Below are 20206 nucleotides of genomic sequence, written 5' to 3'. Positions count from 1 at the left end.
GTAGCAGCGTAAGCTATCTACCAATCGAAAATAAAATTTTCGCGTACATATAATCATTCGACTCCTATGTGATTTAAGCGTGTATAATACTGGTTGCATCTGCCGGCGCCGCCGTTGCACGTGACACGTGTGCATTGTGCACCCGAGAGCTGCAACCAGAGAAGATGCAAAATGAACGAGCTGCTTTGGGTATAGGAGAAAAAAGTAATCGCTTATCGCCGCGGCGATGATTCACACTCCCGACAGCGAGAAGGTGTCACCGAGCTTGTATGCATAAGCGATACTCATTACTCCGGCTCTGTCTCTCTCACTCACTCTCTTTCGATCTCTTACCTCTGGTTTTTTTTGGAGTCCACACGCCGATCTCATATATATTACACTACTAGTCAAAAGTATTTACTATTGCCGGACAATTTTCTAGGTCGACCTTGTGGCCTAACCAAATTAAAAGTATAAGAAAATTATATTGGTTTGCTAAAGTATATCCGAGAATATTCAATTCAATTCTTTCAATCTTCAAGAAATAGTCTTTAAACTATGTAAGGTAGAGCTGCCTAATACAAACGTTTTTATTTTGGCTAGGTGGTCCCAGATATACCAGCATGATTGTCGTACTTAATATGTTTCTATATATTAAATAAGTATATTAAGTAAGTATTGATATTCATATAGAAAGCGACTCGTATGTTTAAGGGGACTGTGTGTCTATTACGTATACTCTTATCATTCTGGAACCACGCGACCGATTGTAATAAAATTTGACATGCATATATGTTTGCTGATTTTGAATTCGGGAAATTTTTTTTCACGATTCTGACCATTTTATGGCCATATTTTAGCTATTTTTCGATTTTTGAGGAAATACTTTTTTTGATAATATGATTTATACAATATATTCAACAATAGTGTATCTAAAAGAGCATAACATTGCCTACTTTTTTCTGCAACATTTCCAGTTTCGTTCAATTTTAAGATAAAAAAAGGTAATTTAAAAAATATTTAATATCTCCAAAACAAAATTTACAAGCGTTTTAAAAAAATTATGATAATAGAAAACGATGATATCTACCTGCTGTAAAAATGTTAAACCATTTTGCTGACCAATTTTTGAGCTAAAAATCACAAACTATAAAATGGGTTTTCAATGTCGTACGTTTGAGGGAGTAAAAAGACTTTAATTAAGTTGAAATTTCGAGATAAATATCGATCTTTTGATAAACTCGGCTATGTTTTTTTGCAGCTTACGAAACTGTTTAGTTTAAAAGATATTAGGATTCAAATTCTTTGTCTCTCGCCCTGTATAATTGAAAATTACAATTTTTGTTAAACCTTATAACTCGCTAACTAAAGTTCAGAATGATGTTTTGAAAAAATTGATTTCATGATTTTATGAGTGTATGAGGACCCTATGGTATTTAAAATATTGAGGTTTAAATTTTTTTGTGAAAATTATATGAGTTGATGTGATATGAATTAGGATTGAAATTATTTGAAAAATCATTCATATACTGTATGTTTGAACAATATTTGATATATTGGAAATATAAATTTTGTTGGGGTAAGCTACGTACCATAGAATTGGCAGCGGTTTTTTAATCTGTAACGTTTAAATTGAGGTAAATGTTTGCAATTCTCTTGCATGGTATATAGTGCTGTAAAGGCGTATAAATTATTATATTACGGATATTTCTGGTAAGATATTTTCTAATTGAATACTTTTAAGTTAATTTATCTTAGTCGCATTTCCATGCTGAGTGTCGATAATTTACAGCCAACACATCTTAGCATTGGTAACCATACGAAAGCAACTTTTTAATAGTTTACTTTCTTACTTTTAAACGTTGATCTATAAGAATTGCATCTTGATCTAAATAAGACATGGTAATCATTTTATTTTTTTATTTTTTAGACTGGTTGTTCGTAGAACGTTTGTTTAATGTTTTCCCGCTGAAGTATAAAAAGTGCACTTGAGTATAGACAAACTTTTCGTTGAATTTTGGCCTACAGACATTCCTTGGCTTCATTCTCTTAGAACTAAGCAGCGAGCTCGCAAGCGCGCTTTCATAATTACAATGCTCATTGAAACAAAACGACCCACGTGTGGCTGCATCGGGATGATATTGGCCGTACGTGCGCGAGACGACGACGACGCGGGACTTTGTATGTATAGGCGAGTTATGCGCATTCTATTACCTTGCGCTTAATGTTAACCTGCGCGCGATATTCTCTGTGCGCATTATGCTAAACGTTTTCTTGGCGTATGAGACACTAGATATTATTTCGCGGCGATAGAGTCACGCTCTGTACTTACGTGATATTCCGGAGTTGCGAATTACGTCGTTAAACTATTAACAGGCTCGTGGCGTGGTTTATTGTTATTTTTCTCTTTTTGAATACATGCTTGACGAGACTACAGTGTTTTATTTTTCCTGAGCTATAGTAGGTGCAGAAAAGATGATAAAAGTGATTGATCAATAGATGATATTTAGGCCCTCTTCATCTCCAGTTTAATAAGCGATACTAGTCGCAGTCAGACAGGACTAATTAGTAAGGATTATTAAAGACAAGGTATAGCGCCTGGGCGCTAACTCACGAAGTGCGGTGAGATCGTGAGCCACGATAGTCAACACGTCGGAGCGTCAGTACACGATTCAATTCATTAATTATACCGCAATTGCGGGCGAAGGATTGCTTTAATTGCACGGAGCCGCGATTGCACAATCGGTTACCAGTGGCGCACGATCGATATATTACGTCCGATACCAATTGCGCCTTATCGAGATTCGAACTGCAGCTGCTGTACAAACTTATTCCGAACGACGAAAACAACGACGATGTTAGGAGTCGTCTGGTACGTGTTGGGATATGCATGCGAAAAAGGAAGATTATAGCATCTATGGATAAATGTTTCTCAATTTATTTTGACTAGCCGCTCGCTTCCTAGGAAAGTTAAGCATGACAAAACATACGTAACACGCGAACATTACTCTTCGAATCTTTGCGGCGTAACACTTGAGCGGCATAGATGATTTCACGAAATGAATCGCTCGCCGCAGCCTAAATAAACACCTTCGATTTTAAAGCAGCGAGAAAACGCGCATATCTGATACATCAGCAGCCACTGCTTCGCAGTCGAGCCAAAACGAGCTACGAAGACCTCCCCGGTGCGGCATTAGTGTTGTTTTGCGAAGAGTTCGAATGTTTTTGCAGTTGCGGTATATCAGAGGCAGTACAGCAGCTTGAGAGGAGAAGAAAGAAGAAACGTAGTTAAGCAAATGTGTACATTGCGTGTATAGCGGGAGCTCGCGTAACGCCGCGTTGGAGAACTCACTCCCCGAATCGTTTAACATTATAATGACGAAGCTCGGCGCTTTCTCCCTCCCTTAAGAACCGTCGAGCAGAAAACACTCGTAACAGGTAGACAGAGCGAGCATAAGACCCCCGCGGTGGCGGGGACTTCGCGCACGTGAGATGTTATCTTCATCTCGACGGTACGATGCTGGGCCTGGCGGCACGTAATAGCCGTACGTGAACACACATGCAGACAACGGCTCCTTGGCCCACTGACTTTAACTACTCATGCTCTGAGTCTAGAGAGAGAGAGAGAGGGAGAGAGAGAGAGAGGGAGAGAGAGAGAGAGAGAGAGAGAGAGAGAGAAAGAGAGAGAGAGAGAGAGAGAGAGAGAGAGAGAGAGAGAAAGATAGAAAAATAGTCTCGTTATCGACGCTATCGTGAAAATCTCCGGAGCAGCTGGACTCCTCGCGATATAGAGTCTAGCTTTGTGGTGTAGGTATAGCACAGCTCAGCTTGCTGTGTGCGCACGTGCCTCTCTTTATGCGGTGGAGATCGAGTGCATTATTATCCTTTTCCGTGGCTCTTAACTGCTGCTCGACTTTCTTCGGAGGAGAGAGATGGAGAGAGAGCGACTGTGTAGCAGTGGCAACAGCAGCAGTCGACGAGAGCTGATATGGAGAGAGACTTTCTCTTAGATTCAAACGTCTTTATAACGTAAGATGAGGATCTAATTCGCGACGCTGCCCTATTGCTCGGCGCAATATAGTACGATAAGTTAGTTTCTCGAAATATTTGCATTTACTCGCATAGTTTTAAAAAGTTTATATTTTATTATTCGTAACCTAGTTAATGTACATTTTCATTATTATTTCATCGTTCAGTGAGTTTCTAGGTCTTCTTGATATAATCTGTGAATGAATTCCAAATCATAAATTCTTTTTCAATTACTTGCGGATAATAAAAACAGGTTTACACTTAAAATTGAAATATTAACTAAATGTACGTTGTTCGACTTAATAAAACCTTTTTTCCATTTGTTTTTATTCGATGGATTTCAAAACAGTATTAGTCGCGCCATCTATCGTCAGGTTTTTGAAACCACTACTTCAAAATCGATATGAAAACGTTCAACCGCTTACACTGTATAGCCACAAATGGTAAAACAGGATTCTAAATTATCAACTGCCAAGAGTACAAGTAACCGATAGCAGATATTCTTCTGATTTAAAAAAAAATATATAAAAAAATTAATTAAAATTGATTAAGGTAGTAACAAGTCCACGTTTTATTTCTTGTATAATTTGCGGGATATATATATATATATATATATGCGTACACGCCACAACAGAATTTGCATGAGTCGATTTTATATTTACATTAATCGATTCTATTTATCATAAATATTAATAAAAAGTTTTAGATAGAAGCTGATATGACTCATTTTATTGAGATACTTTTTCAAAATTTTATTAGTTTATTGCTTATAGGCTCCTAATCTTCCTTTGCAAGCGCTCAAATTATTCCTTAGTTTTTCAAATAAAAATCTGCTAAAGATTTGAGAGTATTAAAAAGGTCAATTTTGCTCAATTAAGAGCTTAAGAGAAATTTGCGGATTTATGAAAATTAAAACTTTTTTCAAGGTTTGAAGCTTCACTAAATCTAAACTGAATCTTTTTTTTAAGTCACTCTATAAACACAGAAAATTTTAGAAAATTCTAAACGGTTTATCACTTTGGCGTAGTGTTGAATGTTGCGTGGTTTCAGTAGTGTCTGTTTGATTATGAAATAATAGTAAATAGAAAATTAAGGTTTTGAATGGTATTTATATAAAAATTTTAATAAATATTGCAAACGTACAATAATGAAATTTTATACAATTAAAGTTATATTTTATATAAAACTTTTGTAAAATTATAATAGCATTATAAATTTGTATCGAATTAAAACGCAGTTTTTTACAATATCTTTGACGAAAGTTAGAAAGATAATTGCACTTGATCATTTTGCATTATCGCAGAATAAGTCTTCGTGGTTTAGTATTTAAAATATATGTCAGATTTTTGTTAAAACATAGTTTATAAAATTATAGATGTTCTCTATACATATATTGTGAAACTATTTCTAGGATTGCCAAATGTTACAGAAACATTATTGCTACTTTCACACGATCATCAAACTATATATTATTAACGAGGTGATACAATCAATAAAATATAAAAAAATGTAGTGTAACGTGGAAGTTATATTTTTAATGCACCTGATGATATTTATATTTACAGTCACAGCCTTCAAGTGTCGATTGCAACACTTCCGTATAAAAACAGTTTATCCGTTAAACTAAGCAATGTACTTTTTCATTTTGGCTTCGTACAAAACGACGGAGGTGCAATCAATCTTGTGGAATACGCTACATTGATATATTGTACTGTTTACGTTACCTAAAATAAATATGTTTTTCTATCTTTGTGTAATCATTTTTATGAAGCGTTTATGCTCGCATTTTCTAAAAGCTACATACTACTAGACACTGTGCTTTCGATACAAACTATTAATATAAAATCATACTAAGAGTTTCATACATTAATTATTCAATTTAAAAATATGTTTTGGCGAAATTCCTAATGAAATATGAAATTCATAAATTAACGTTTAAAGCTAACTTGATAATTAATTTGATTATCAGTATAGATAAACTATACTACATTGAACATGAAATATAATATCTACAGCATTTGTCATGGTTACTTAGTTGACTACAGTTACTTGACGAGATTGAACAAAATCAATTCTATACTAACAGCACGTTAATCTTTCAAATTCTATATAGATGACTATACAAATGTGATCCCCTATAGTGTTCAGTCTCAAAAATAAAGCAATCAGTAAAGCATCTCTCAACAGTAACGTGATATTCTTTTATAAACACAACGCTCTCACACATATACACACTTTCTCTCCCTTTCTTTCATTTCCAAATTTGCTATAGGAAAATATCGAGTCGTATCAATGTACAAAGTCATATTTAGCATTATTTAAAATAAATAAATAAATAAATAAATAAATAACGATCACAGGTACCCGTAAACAAACATTCTATATATACTGTATAATATAAACGTTTAGTTTTCTCACAATCGTTCGAAAAGAAAAACATTCTCAGCGCTACGAAAAAACGCATGTTTTGAAGCAATGCCGATTCAGAGAAAAGTGTATTTCGACGTCACACACCTCGCTATCTTACAAAAGTGGCATATTGTTAAAATTGTTTGTTGCGGGTAACGTGGACCTACGTTCGCTCATAGCTATACCGTAGTTATCTGAGTCCGAGCTTGGCACGTCCAAAAATGCACTCGTGACACCTGGTTGCAGATTGACGTAACGCGCCAAGCCAGCGCTTTGAGAACTACTAGGGGCCGAGTCGGTCGTGTCTGTGCCCAGCAATGGCTTTGTACTCTCTATTTCAGAAGTGCTGCTAGTTCCCAATATAGAATGGATGTTTTGATTCTTCGTCGACGTAGAATCGTTAATGTCCACCAGTGGCATGTCGATTGTTGGCGAAGATTTATTGTTCTGCTTATTACTTTGACCTGGCCACGGAAACGAAAACTTTCTGTCTGTTGACGTGTTCAACTGCATCTCCATCTCTCCTGTGTGCTCTAGCTGCACGCTTGCCAGTGGCACATCGAGACATGGTGCTATGACGCGTTGATTAGTCGCCAAGAAGTCGACAATTTCCGGCGCTGTTGGCCTCTTCGTGTGTTCTACCGACCAGCATGACCGAATCAAGCCTTCCCTGTAAAATGTAATTGGTGTAATGATTTATTGAAAATTAACATTACTATGATTTCTAGCGATCACTTACAATTGTGGCTTGACGCCCTTTGGTACTGTTAATGAGTTTCCGGACTTTACATGAGTAAGCACTTGATTGTTACTCATGCCTTGGAATGGAAAACTTCCAAATGTTATAATCTCGTATAGTAAAACGCCATAAGACCAGACGTCAGAAGCGGGCGTAAATATTCCTAATCCTAATGACTCGGGTGCCATCCATCGTACCGGAAGCATTCCTGAAATATCATACAGTATTATAAACAAATTGAATCATAAAAAAACATAATTTATTTTTCACACGTAAAGTATTGTAAATCAGAAACAGTTCGTTAATAAGTAATACAATAATTTTTTAAACTTGCCTTTTCTGTTAAACTTATAGTAGTCGTTTTCGTACATTGGCCTCGTCATTCCAAAATCTCCCAGTTTAACAATCCTTTGTGCATTGACAAGACAATTTCGAGAAGCGACATCTCTGTAAATAGTAATTTTTTTTATAACTGTATTCTAGTAATGTAAATAAGAAATCTTATATGTTAATCTCGTCATACCTATGCACGTATTTTAGTTGAGCCAAGTAACTCAGCGCTCTTGCAACATCAAGAGCCATGGCTGTTAACTTTTTGTTTGATATTTCATCAGAGTCTTCGTAATGTTGATCATTCACCAAATGCCGTCTAGCAAGTAGATAAGTCTTCAAATCTCCGTAAAGCATGAATTCCATAACAGTGAGCACGGGTTCACATTTTATACATACAGCTAATAATTTTATTATGTTCTTGTGTTCAAATCTTTTCATAACTTCTACTTCGCTTAAAAAATTGAGTTTTTCTTCGGTACTGCTTCCCACCTTTAAAGTTTTAACAGCTACGGCAAGCCAACCTTTTTCAGGGAAGAACGCTTCCCCACCGTAAACCATACCAAAGGCTCCTTCGCCTAATTTACGATTAATAACCACACGATCCCTCGGTATTTCCCATTTGTCAAGACTCGAAGTGTCCTGTTGAAGTAAATCTAGCCCCAGAGATTTCATATATTTTTCATGTAAACGAACTTTTTGGTCATACCTGCAATAATAACAAAATGATAAATCAATCAAACAAATATTAAATAAAGTATCGTACAAATATTTATCAATCAACGACTCCAAAAAAGATATTCCATTGCTCTTTACAATGTTGTTAGTTATTCAATATATTTAAAAAAAAAAAAAAAAAATAAAAAATACAAAATAGTACATTGAGATGCAATTGCGTAAAGTAGGGTGAATATCTTAATGTCAGAATATTTTTACCTCATGTGACTTTTCTCACTCGCTCCAAATGTACTATTATACCATATAAAATCTTTAATTATATAAATATATAATTAAAGCTTATTTATTATATATGTATACTCACTTTCTTTTGATTATAATTACGACGATGACGAGGAATATTCCTAACAATCCAAATCCTATAATATTAACGATTACGATCGCACCCTCACAAGAGACATTTAATAATTCAGCGAAACCTGAAAATACGCATTTCTTTGGTGGTTCCGAGCCATCGTCCGGTTTCTTTCCGGACAGCCAAACAATGGCGGACATATTTAAATCTAAAGTTCCTCCGATCACTTGATTAAGTTCTTCTGAAATGTTGGGATGAAAATTTCCAACTAAACGAGACTTTCCATCTACGTGTTGATAAATATTAATTACTGGAAATCTAGAGGGCCCTCCGACGAACTTAATTCTACCCGATACCTGCAAAAATTTGATATATTTTAATGCGATTCTAAACTTTGGTCACATTTGGTCTGTAAAGCTTTGCGACATACCCCATTAAAATCAGTCTTAGAAATAATATCAGTAAACCGAGTTGTAGTGTGCTCAGAATGCAAATCGAAAATGTAACTTTGATTTTCCTTCAGCAATTTGTCGATAGCGTAAGCATAGGTCCACATGGCATCATACGTATAACCAGCATAAGGTGACGTGAGTTCCTTTTGCATAGCACAGTAGTGCTCATAGTTATTTCGCCATTCACGAACAGTGATCCCTTCTTGCATGATACTATCGTCAGGCGCAAATGTTGCGTGTGAAATTCCTAAGTGGCCATTTATAGCTTTCATCATTTCGGCAGTAGTGCAAGGTGTATTTTCACCAAGTTCATTATAGTAATCTGTATTATACCAGTCTTCTCGCAACCACAGTGGCAGAAACCAGACGTAACCCTAGAATTGACAAAAATAATGTATTTAACGGTATATATACTATTATATATATATATATATATATATATATATATATATATATATATATATATATGTTTACTAGGAATGAAGGCGCGCTTCGCGCGCTCTTGATCCTATCTCTGTCTAATAACACTGGTAGAAAATCTATTATAAGTGTTGGGCGGCACACTAACGTCTGCTAATATTTTATAAGCATGTAACATGTTACTAAATCCCTCAAAACTATTTTTTAATAAATATATTAATAATGCTCAATGTCGTCATCATTAGTTTGAATAGTGAATTTGAAGAAAAGTTCAGTATGAGAGTCAGTGGGTTTGTCTATCATTACAATGCCATTTATTTGCATTATAAAAAAGCTATACGACTAAAATTTTACACAGATACTTACTATGCTACCTAGAAAACATGTAACCTACATGATTATGATTTAACTGTTTTCATTTATATTTTCACATCGAGGCCCATATGAATTTTTTAATATAGCGTATCAAATTTTGCTTGTACAGTTACACAGAAACTACCATCTCTAGCACATTGTATTTCTGGTTTCCAGTGTATTTTTACATGAAGAAAGTGATAAGTATTTTAGCTTTTTTGTCAAGGCATTAATTAGAATTCTGACTTTTAACAGTTGTGAGAGATTTTGAGACCGATACCTGTTTCTCCATTTTTGCATTTTTTCTCATTCGAAAACTAACAGGTCTAGAGAGCTCATATTTTGCATATAGATTTCTTTTGTGATTGTGAAAAGATATTTAAAGTTGAATCGACCTTAACTGAAAAACTTCTGATTTGAACTCCGACACTGATGTGAATGCAAACTCATGCTATACGACTAAATAATTATCATGGGTGTTGTAGTCGAACACAAAAGTATTTCAGTTAAGGTCGATTCAACTTTAAATATCTTTTCACAATCACAAAAGAAATCTATATGCAAAATATGAGCTCTCTAGACCTGTTAGTTTTCGAATGAGAAAAAATGCAAAAATGGAGAAACAGGTATCGGTCTCAAAATCTCTCACAACTGTTAAAAGTCAAAATTCTAATTATCTAAAACCTTGACAAAAAAGCCAAAACATTTATCACTTTCTCCATGTAAAAATATGCTAGAAACCAGAAATACAATGTGCTAGAGATGGTAGTTTCTGCGTAACTGGCTATAAGCAAAATTTGATACGCTAAATTAAAAAATTCGCATGAGCCTGCATGTGAAAATATGAACAAAAACAGTTAAATCAGAATCATCTAGGTTACATATTTCTAGGTAACATTTCTAGTAGCCTTTTTACAATTCAAAGAGCATTGTATAATGATAGACTTAAACTTACTGACTCGGATACTGAACTTTTCTTTAAATTCACCTCTCAAACCTCACCGAGGGTGACTTTGGGCACAGAGACACAGTATATCTTCAAACTCTTTATTCTTTTAATTGAACTTTTCACTGACATTTAAAAAAAAAACTAAATAATATTCACACACTTTATTACTACTTCAAATAGGGTTATTGCCATTTAAGGTGCCATTTTTCAGTACATATGTTGTAATACTACACACTCTTGGTAATGATTAATTTTTACTAAAATTTCTTGTTATTTTATCTGTTATCAAGGTTTCCATATTTCATTTTAAACACCTTAAACATTTCTACCAGGGTTATGAGTTATGACTGTTTTGGGGGTTATGAATTTAAAGCGCGGTCCTGATCTCGTTGCCTAGGCAACCAACCAGCAACCAATCAGAATCACGTATTAAATGCTTCATAACAAAGGCGATCATTTTTTTAAGAGAGGAAGAGAGGAATGGAATTAATAGATTGTAGCAAGATTAATTTTTAATTAATAGTGCACGTTTAAGGAATAAGTAAACATGATTTAATCATTCAATTACCTGTGCAGCTGTCATTTCCAATCTATAAGCTTCGCACATAACCAGTCGAGCAACTTGATCGTATACGTCAGATATTATGATTCGTGCTCGTTTTTGCTTAAGGTCTTCCAAGTACTGTAAACACATTTGAAATTATAGAAATTGCATGAAAAATATTGAATGGAAATTAGTACATTAATATATTTTATTAATAGAAATTACTTTTGTGAGTATTTCAGGTTGCCATTCTCTTGGAAACTTTATATTGGCAACGAAAGTTATTCCATTTTCTCTGAGCATCTCTTGCATGTAGGAAATATATTCTGTATATTTTAAACCATCTTCTGAAAACGCTGCAACTCGATTCCAATTGAACTTCTTCAACAATTGTAAATAAACATGCTTGTATTGTCGATTTTCTCCGATTGTTCTAAAAAAATATGGATACCGACTTCTATCACTGAAACTAGAACCTTCTGCGCCATAACTCATTATGACTGTGTAATAGTGCTTTGAAACTCCTGCTAAGGGTTCTATTGTTTCGGAACAAGCTGGACCAAGAACTCCAATCAATTTTCTATAGAAATTGTGCAAAATATAGTCGATAAACGATTTCATTACGAAATCAGATTTACATTGACCATCGTTTATCAACATTTTTAAATTGTAATCCCTCAGAACTGTGTTATTACGATTTATAGCAGTTTTAGCCATTGATGCCGCAAGAACAATTGACTTTGCTGTGTAGAATGTACCAGTCATTGGAAAGATTCCTCCAACTATTAAAGTATTTTTATCTTCATCGTTTGGCATCCAATTGTCAAGAGTATAATTTAAATTTTCTTTCAACCAGTCACAAGCAACTTCTTGCTCCATTGCAGAAAGTTTACTGTAGCTATTATATTTATTTATCAACTTTTCATTGTATTTGCTGATAAGATTTTCATACATACTGTCGGTATACTGCACTCGGTTAATTGCTTCAAAAGCTAACTTCGCTATCGACTCTAGTCCGTTCCATACGAGCTTTTCTAATTTACTCGTTTCATATTGACATCCCATACTGGTACCTCTTGAGCCACATCTAGGAAATTCAACAGATACAAACTCCCTTTCATTTGGAATTATGTTGCTCGGTGTCCAGTGTAAAATAACTAATGATCTATCAGCTAGTGCGGAGTTTTGCGTGAGTTGCAAATACTCTTTAGTCAAAGACTTGATTATTTGTTTGAGATTTGGTCCAACCCAAGCGACTCTTACATATAATTTCCAATTGTCAATATGATCTTTTATAAACTTTGTCGCCTCAGAGTAATCGGCCAGCAGCAGTGCGCAAGGCTGTGATTTTAGCTTGTGAGATTGACATTGAGGAGGAATGTACATACCCTCATGACAAAATGATTCTTGACAGTAGTATTCATTGTCGGGTTTCATTGTAGCATTTATAATTTTTCTTAGGTTAACTTCATCGACATCGAATCGCGCAGCAGTCTCTTGTTTTGTGAAGGTTATCCAACTATCATTTAGCCTTGACAATCTATCTGGAATAAACCAGCCAAAATGTCCTGGTGGTGCAACTACTCCAACTTTTAAGACATCATGTTTGCTTAGTAAAGGCACAGTATCTAAATGTGGTGGAATCCATACTTCCATGTTCACCATAGATTCAGGAATCCTGTAATGGTAAAGTTAATACATAAATTTTTGTAAACGAGTTATATGAAAAGAGCAAAAAAAGTATACTACATGATGATCGAACTTACATAGATTTTCGAGAATTTGTTAGATTTTCAGATAACCTTGCAAAGGTGGCAGTTACGTTAAACTCATCCTCTTTTGCAACGAGAGCAATATCAGTGTAACCCAATATTTCTTGGAGAAATATACTCATAACCCTCGAGACTAACCTCTGAGTTACCCTTCTTGATATCTCGAATTGAATATTTAAAGTTTGTCCATCTAGCCTGGCAGTCCTTTTTGGGTTTACTTCTATTTAACGAAATTTCAATTCGATTATTTTTTTCTAAGATTCAATCATTTTACAGATAAAATATGATACAAACCTTCTAACATGGTGAGGCATTGGTTTGAGTTCACCACCCTAATGCCAAAGGCAAGGATTAATAAGATCGACACAGATCGCAGCCCCCACATCTTGAGCTTCGTCTACAATTAAATAGCAAATAATACATAAAATAAAATTTTTTAATACTGATGAATAATATTTTAATTCTTAGCGGTTTTTGTGATTCTTTGTTTCGATTATCAATCTAGTTTTCTAATTTATATTGAGTAAGCACGACAAATAAGACGCTAGATCAGATTGAAAGTAAAACTAACTAGTTCGTTACAGTGATTACTGTTCGCATATTTTTATAATACGTTTAAAAACTGGTCACAAGACGTATCTTGATTACCTGAAGTAGATAGAATAGATAAATAAATAATCAAAAAGCGTTATTTAGGAATGAGAATGAGAAATTTTGACAACAGAACACCTTATTGCGAAAGAAATCCCAAAAACGATAAAGGATTGCGCACTTGAAAGTAACAGTATGAAAGACGGTTCGAGTTCCGCGCCGATGTTATCTTCTTATTTGCGTTTGCTCGATTGTTTGCACGAGAGTGCATTTAAGATGGCAAAGCTAATCTGTTATGTTCATCGCACATACCCTGGTAGAAATGAGTCTAAGAACAGGCTAGTAACTGGCCAGTTCTTAGGATTTAACCTAGTTACTACCTAATAAATGGCCAGTTCTTAGGGTCATTTCTACCAGGGTAGCAACCAAATGGACGACTGTGAAATATTTTCATTTGAGAGTTTTATTTTGTTTACTGTATATGCTTATTTTTACTGCTGATGATTATAATGAATAATAGTTATATTACACAATAAGCGAATTACTATGAGGATGTTTGCCCTGCAAGCTTGAGCCAGATCGCGCCAGTACGCATCTCAGCTATCATGGCCTCCGCACCTATAACATAGCTGTGCTAGTCTGCTGCTGCGTACTCATGTGCCTAGCGTTGAGAGCGTGAGGGGGATCGTCATTTAAATCAACATGATTATTCGTATAATCATTATGAATTTTGCAAAACCTAAGGCATTTTTAAAAATCGCAATTAAATTGCAAACGTTTTGTGCTATTTTTATGCCAATGTACAGTTTTTATATCGTACAAATAGGCTACCTCACTTATTCTATGCAGCGAAAATCTAGAAACAGCCTTATATCGGCATAAAAGTAACATAAAACGTTTGCAATTTAATTGCGGATCCTACAAGTGCCTTGGGTTTTGCGAAATTCGCAGTAATTGTGCGAAAAATAATGTTGGTTTGAATGGCGGCTCCCCTCCATGCTCTCCAAATTATACATTTGAATTCGCGGCAGTCTGCATTCTGTTCTTTTATTGGTGCGTGGCAGCCATGACAGCTGAGACGCGTACTGGAGCCACCTGTGCCGAGCTTGCAGGGCAAACATCCTCATATGGAAGCACTTTATATCAGTCGTATGCATTACATTCTTGTATACTTATTAATTTAAAAATCGGCTTGCTTGTTTTAGGACGGTAACCATGTTTCAAAAACCAACACCACCAAACTTTATCGCAGGTATACTTATTTAATTTCACATATTCATTCGAGTTGGTAAAAAGTATAAGGTATATAGCGTTTAAAATTAAACTTGAGCGCAAACATCGTGCCGTAGAGCATCTATTCTTAAACTTGTTTATCGTACTTCATTGTCGCCAAGTAAACGCACGAGCGTATTAGAATGTCCCATTTAAGTCTTATGCTGCAAATTTTCAATATTATATCACTGGTAGAGAAATTGGGCACTCAAGTCTTGTATAGTCATATACTAATTTAACTGTTACTGACTTTTAAATCAATATGAAAAATGTGAATGAATAAACCTTAGAAAATTTTTCGACGATCATTTTTTTCTTATAAATAAACTACTATAAAAAATTTATTAAAAAACTACTAATAATACAAGCAATTATTGAATATTCGGTATAATCAAAATATCTAGAAAACAAGCTCTTTTTGTCGACAATTTTTTTTCAATCGCAGCAAGTTTTTGTAAATCTGAAGAAAGATCCCTGGTAGAAATTGGCCGATTTAAAATGGTGAAAAAGCTAAGAACTTGGTAGTTTTCTTTGTCAGTTCCTGTTACAAGATGTAACGCTTTTTATGCTATTTCTTTGGCAGTTCTTAGATCGAGCTGTTTTTGAAAAGTAATGCCCAAGATAGTTGGTCAAATGACAACGTTTACTTGGCTCGGTTGGCTAAGGCGCGCGACTATCCTTGTGCAGGGCTCGGGTTCGAGTCCCCGGTCGCTCGAAATTTTTCGGGTGTTTTTTCGCATGCAAATCATTATTCTATATACTATCATAAAAAAAACTCGAATACAAGCCTGCTAGTAATGATTTTTCTATTCTAACCTCGAATCGCCATTAACCACGTGTACCTGTGTCGTATTTTGTTTACCAACTATCTTCGGAAGAAAATAGTCAAGAATACTCAATCTAAAAACTGCCAAAGAACTTGGATAAAAAGCGTTACATCTTGTAACAAAAACTGACAAAGAAAACTACCAAGTTCTGAGATTGACAACCTCAGAACTTCCAAATAACTTGGATACCGTTTCTACCAGGGACGAAATAAAACTAAAACATCAGCTGTAATCTCAAAAATATTGAAATTAGAAAAAATCTGCAAAATTCTCGTTATAAAATTTTGATGATTTAGCAGAACATGGACTTCAATCTGGCGATGATGAAAGAATAAGTCTTTTAATTACGGATTTTATTAAAATCATATCTAGTAAAACGCCTGCTGATTAAATTGAACGCCCATCGTCGATAGTAATACTACTCGAATGACGTCACGCACATATTTCCGAGTTGCGCCTCGTTTTTTTTCTGCGCTTGCTCGTGTATTAAGTATGGAGGCAAGTGTACGTACACAGCCGTATACATGGTCGCTTGATTTCTTGTCAAACGAGCGTATATCCAATATTGCTCGGCGCCAATAAACAGCGCATATCATTATGCGAACTGAGTAAAAACTATACAATTACAATAATTGAACGAGTGGCTTTACGGGCAGGCATTAGGCTCTTAATACCTCGTAAACGTAGCAAATAAATGAATTATTGGCTATATAATGAATTATCAGTCTCTGCGAGGCCTATACAAGGGAGGAGCGAGTCTCGAACTTTAAAAGTCATAAAAAAACAACCATTTTTTATAGCAGGTAATACGCTAGGAAACACGCGCGTGTACTCAACAAAAAAGGAGTTTTACACGACGCAACGACCTCATTAAGCGACTGCATATTCTCGGCTTTTTTAGACAACGCAGGCGGCTGCTGCTTTGAGGCTCGTCACGCTCTTATGAAATATCAACTGTCGCTAATCTTGCTCTGCTGCACTTCGCTCGCGTTCGTTGACTCGCTTTCGCGTGTAAGCAGCGACGAAACTCACGGACACACGTCCGAATTCTCTTTTATGACATTTTCTAGTTGCCGGCCGCGCTTGTGTGAGTGTCCGCTGTGACGCTTAAATAGTTTCGACGCTGACTAATCGCGCGGGAGCGCGAAAACGCCCTGTGAATCAACCGGCGCGAGTGCGTAGGCGCTATAGGTTTACTAGCGTCTGCACGCGCGAAACTAAATAAAGCGCGCCCCGCGCTTCGAGAATTTATATCGGGAGCGTCTGGTGATTGCAAACAACTCGACGACAATTTTGCAAACGTTCGGGACATACGATAGGCGCATGTTTGGTTAAACTCGGGGGTAAAATTAAATTTGAGGATAAAACTAGATATGTTTGTGTACACGCGTCTAAATTTAAATATCCTCCAAAATGGTCAGACCAGTTACCGCGAACCCACAATAGAACTGACTGTGCGAGGAAGTAAATCTTGCAAAAAAAAAGAATCACCCGCTCTCTCGGGAGACAAGATTAATTTCCTCGCAGAAACTGAATGGGAGACGGCGTGGAGAGAACAGAAAAAACCGATTCGACGGAGCAGAAAGTCCTTTCACTCAATAACAAGCTACGATGACAGCGTTAATATCTTTTATATTAATTACACGATAACAAAATATATCGATCCGCAGGCAGCAGCAGCTCAGTCGCAGAAATTCAAGTATGCCAACGGTCGGCCACAGCTGGTCCACATAAATTCGCACACGCGCAGGTTGTTTGTTTACAATGTCGACAAACGGCGAGAGCTGCGTCGAGTCGTCGTCGCAGACGCATCACACGAGTTGCTCGGCTCCTATTTCTGGCCTCGTCGGTGCATACGCCGCAGACACGCGTTGCAACACGGTCCCGAGCTCCGCACTTCTTTAGCTTCTATACGTCCGAGAGATTTCGCTTACAGACCGACCGAGAGCTTAGGGACGCAACGCGCCGATACACGGAGCCTTATAAATTGTTTTGACGTTGAGCAGCGGCTAGGGTTACGCGTGCGAGCAACTAGAAGACCGCGTAAAAACACCGATTTTATTTGTTCGAGGATATCGTAAGTGACTCGTGTCAGCCTCTCGCTAGAAGTCTTCAAAAATCGTCGGTATAGATACTGTTATATACTACACCATCACAGGGACAAAACAGAGAAAGGCTTCACGCTCACGTAAGGGACGAGAAATGCAATTCCAATTCGCGCTGATGTAAATCGGTATACCCGCCTACTGTGCGCTTCTATACAATATTAATATCGCTGACTGCTCTTATTCCCGAAGCAGAAAACTGCGCGGGAAACTTGATTGGCGCGCACTCGTCGGCGAGTTAAGCTCGGCTCTCTGCATCAGTCTTCTACGTATACCAAGACATGCATACAGGAAAACCCGTGCGTGTTTTGTTTTCCTGCAGCGATGCTAGAGAGCTGCAGCCAGAGGAGATTAATCAGAGTCGCTCGGAAAATTGTACAAACAAGCGAGCTAAGCGATGCCCAAGGACAAGAACGAGAATCATGTACCAGTATAGTGCGTGCGCGCAGGGAAACGCACGTCTTGGAATTTAGCTAGTGGCGATCGCCGCTGCTGTCATGTGTGTGTAGTTATGGCGTCAAAGTAGAGCCGACCCGTGACCTTTGTTATCGGCGCTGAATAAAACATCGTGTATGGCAACGGTAATCGCAAGTGCAGTGCGCTTATTTTCCACACTTTTTATCCGCTTGCCACGACGACGGCAGCGGTGGCTTGTACCACATTCTCGTATGGAGAAAAATAATGCTGTTTATCCTCGCGACGGCTTACATAAAAACATCGGATTCCTTTTCTGCCGAGAATTTTTCAATAAAAAAAAACGTTAAGAGCAGCTTCGATAAAACGGAGGATTTACTTGTGTGCGAAAAAATACGACGCTAAATATTCGATTCCGGTTTTTCGGTCTACGGGACCTGCAGTGCCAAATATGTTTTTCCGTTATATCCGAACGTCCGTAAAAGGCGGAGCAAATTTTAATACTCAATAAAGGCTAATTGATGAGCGACGATCGAGGAACGGATTAAAACGAACAACGCGCGCTGCGTTGAATTTTTACCATCTTCGACGAATTTTTCGGGTTGCAAGGCCGATCACATGCATTATTTCGATCGCTGCGACGAATTTGCATTGGGCTCGTTTCTTATAGGTGACAGCGTCGTGTCACTCTCTCGCATCTATTCGCAACGGCTGACTAATGACACTCGCTCATCGTCGACGACGACTCGTCGGAGCCGGCGCGGTGGATAAAAGAAACGCGAAAGAAGAGATTTGGGCCACCGGCTGTATTTTCGCAAGCTCCGTTCTCGAGACAAATAACATTAAAAATAAAAGCTAATGCGCCGACCTCGAAAATCTGCAACGATACACAGCGTTTCGACAATTCGCCTTTTCCTCTTTTTCCTTATCCCGGCCGCCTTGAAAAGAGCCGAGAGTGCGATTAGACGGCGATACGCGGCCCGAGCGTCAGTACAATGTTTTTATTGTTCTCAACCTCATTCGAGGAACTTTATTCATCTGTCAATAGAACCGCAGGAATGTTCCGCAATAAATTAAAGTTAGCGGGCGGAGAGAAAATTGAGGAGGAAAAGAAGTTTTCCATTAACCGTTATAAATGCGCGACTATGCGTCGCGGCGAGGTCTTTCTCTCTTTTTCTTTATTATTCGGTAATGCACTTTTACGCTCGGCTTTAATGATCGCCTCGACGTCAGAGGAAAAATGCGCAGCGCTCGCCTGTCGGTGAAACGAAAAGCTACGATCCTTGAAATCCTTTTAACGGGGTGTCTCGCCGATTTATTTAATTCGAAGGCTTCACGGCGGAGTTTCCTTTATACAGACAGCTCGGGCGTATGCTAAAGCGAAACTTATCAGAAGACCAAACGATTCGGTTGTCGCGATGTCGTTGGCATGTTTGCTCGAGCTCATGAGTAATCGACAGTAGCATTCCATATCTCCGCTTTGGATTGATTATAATCGATGAAAATTTTCGGAGCCTTTTAGAAACAGACGAAGACTCTTGACATTGTCATTCGGCGCGACAAGCGTATCAAGGTTTTTTAGTTCGTCCTCATCAGACAAGTGTTTCTCGTCTTATTTATGAATATTAACAAATCAATAGAGGCGTAATACATCAATCAAGCTGACTGTGCTGATCAAACGGTAGTTACGTGGCGTAATGTATTCTCGGAATACCTAGCCACGTGTTTTCGCAAATAAACTAATTTTATTGCTCGCTGACGTCATCGAAAGGTAAGACTTGTTTGTTGCCAGTAATCTGTCTCGATGCAAAGTATAACCTTTCCTGTTATTTCAGTTTACGAAAACCGATAAAAAAAGTGCAGCTGCCATTGGCGCGTTACGTAGGCAAATCCGACGAACGCGATATAGTTGATTTAGTAATTACAGTTAATCGAATTTACAACCGTTTGTTAATGAACTTTTATAGGCGCACACACGCAGGAGCAT

The 20206-nt window shown here is 37.0% G+C and overlaps 1 protein-coding gene across 2 annotated transcripts in view; it reads right to left on the bottom strand.

The window, feature by feature from the left end:
- Positions 1–5097: 5097 nt before the first annotated feature.
- The window catches only part of LOC100115038 (venus kinase receptor), a 28906-nt gene continuing 13797 nt past the window's right edge, over positions 5098–20206 (bottom strand). Inside the window, exons 2-11 of one of the 2 annotated variants that reach the window (XM_016986367.3) lie at positions 13305–13407; positions 13005–13230; positions 11464–12916; positions 11263–11376; positions 8950–9345; positions 8529–8875; positions 7680–8195; positions 7491–7603; positions 7157–7364; positions 5098–7087 (exon numbers count right to left, since the gene is read on the bottom strand). In XM_016986367.3, the coding sequence (XP_016841856.1) occupies positions 6532–7087; positions 7157–7364; positions 7491–7603; positions 7680–8195; positions 8529–8875; positions 8950–9345; positions 11263–11376; positions 11464–12916; positions 13005–13230; positions 13305–13395 (4020 nt within the window). In that variant the 5' untranslated portion in view covers positions 13396–13407 and the 3' untranslated portion in view covers positions 5098–6531. The remainder of the gene's footprint in view (positions 7088–7156; positions 7365–7490; positions 7604–7679; positions 8196–8528; positions 8876–8949; positions 9346–11262; positions 11377–11463; positions 12917–13004; positions 13231–13304; positions 13408–20206) is intronic. The other variant, XM_031932946.2, reaches the window with a different exon arrangement.

Source organism: Nasonia vitripennis, chromosome 5 (assembly GCF_009193385.2).
Source record: "Nasonia vitripennis strain AsymCx chromosome 5, Nvit_psr_1.1, whole genome shotgun sequence".
NCBI lineage: Eukaryota > Metazoa > Arthropoda > Insecta > Hymenoptera > Pteromalidae > Nasonia > Nasonia vitripennis.
This window is presented reverse-complemented; position numbering and strand designations above follow the sequence as displayed.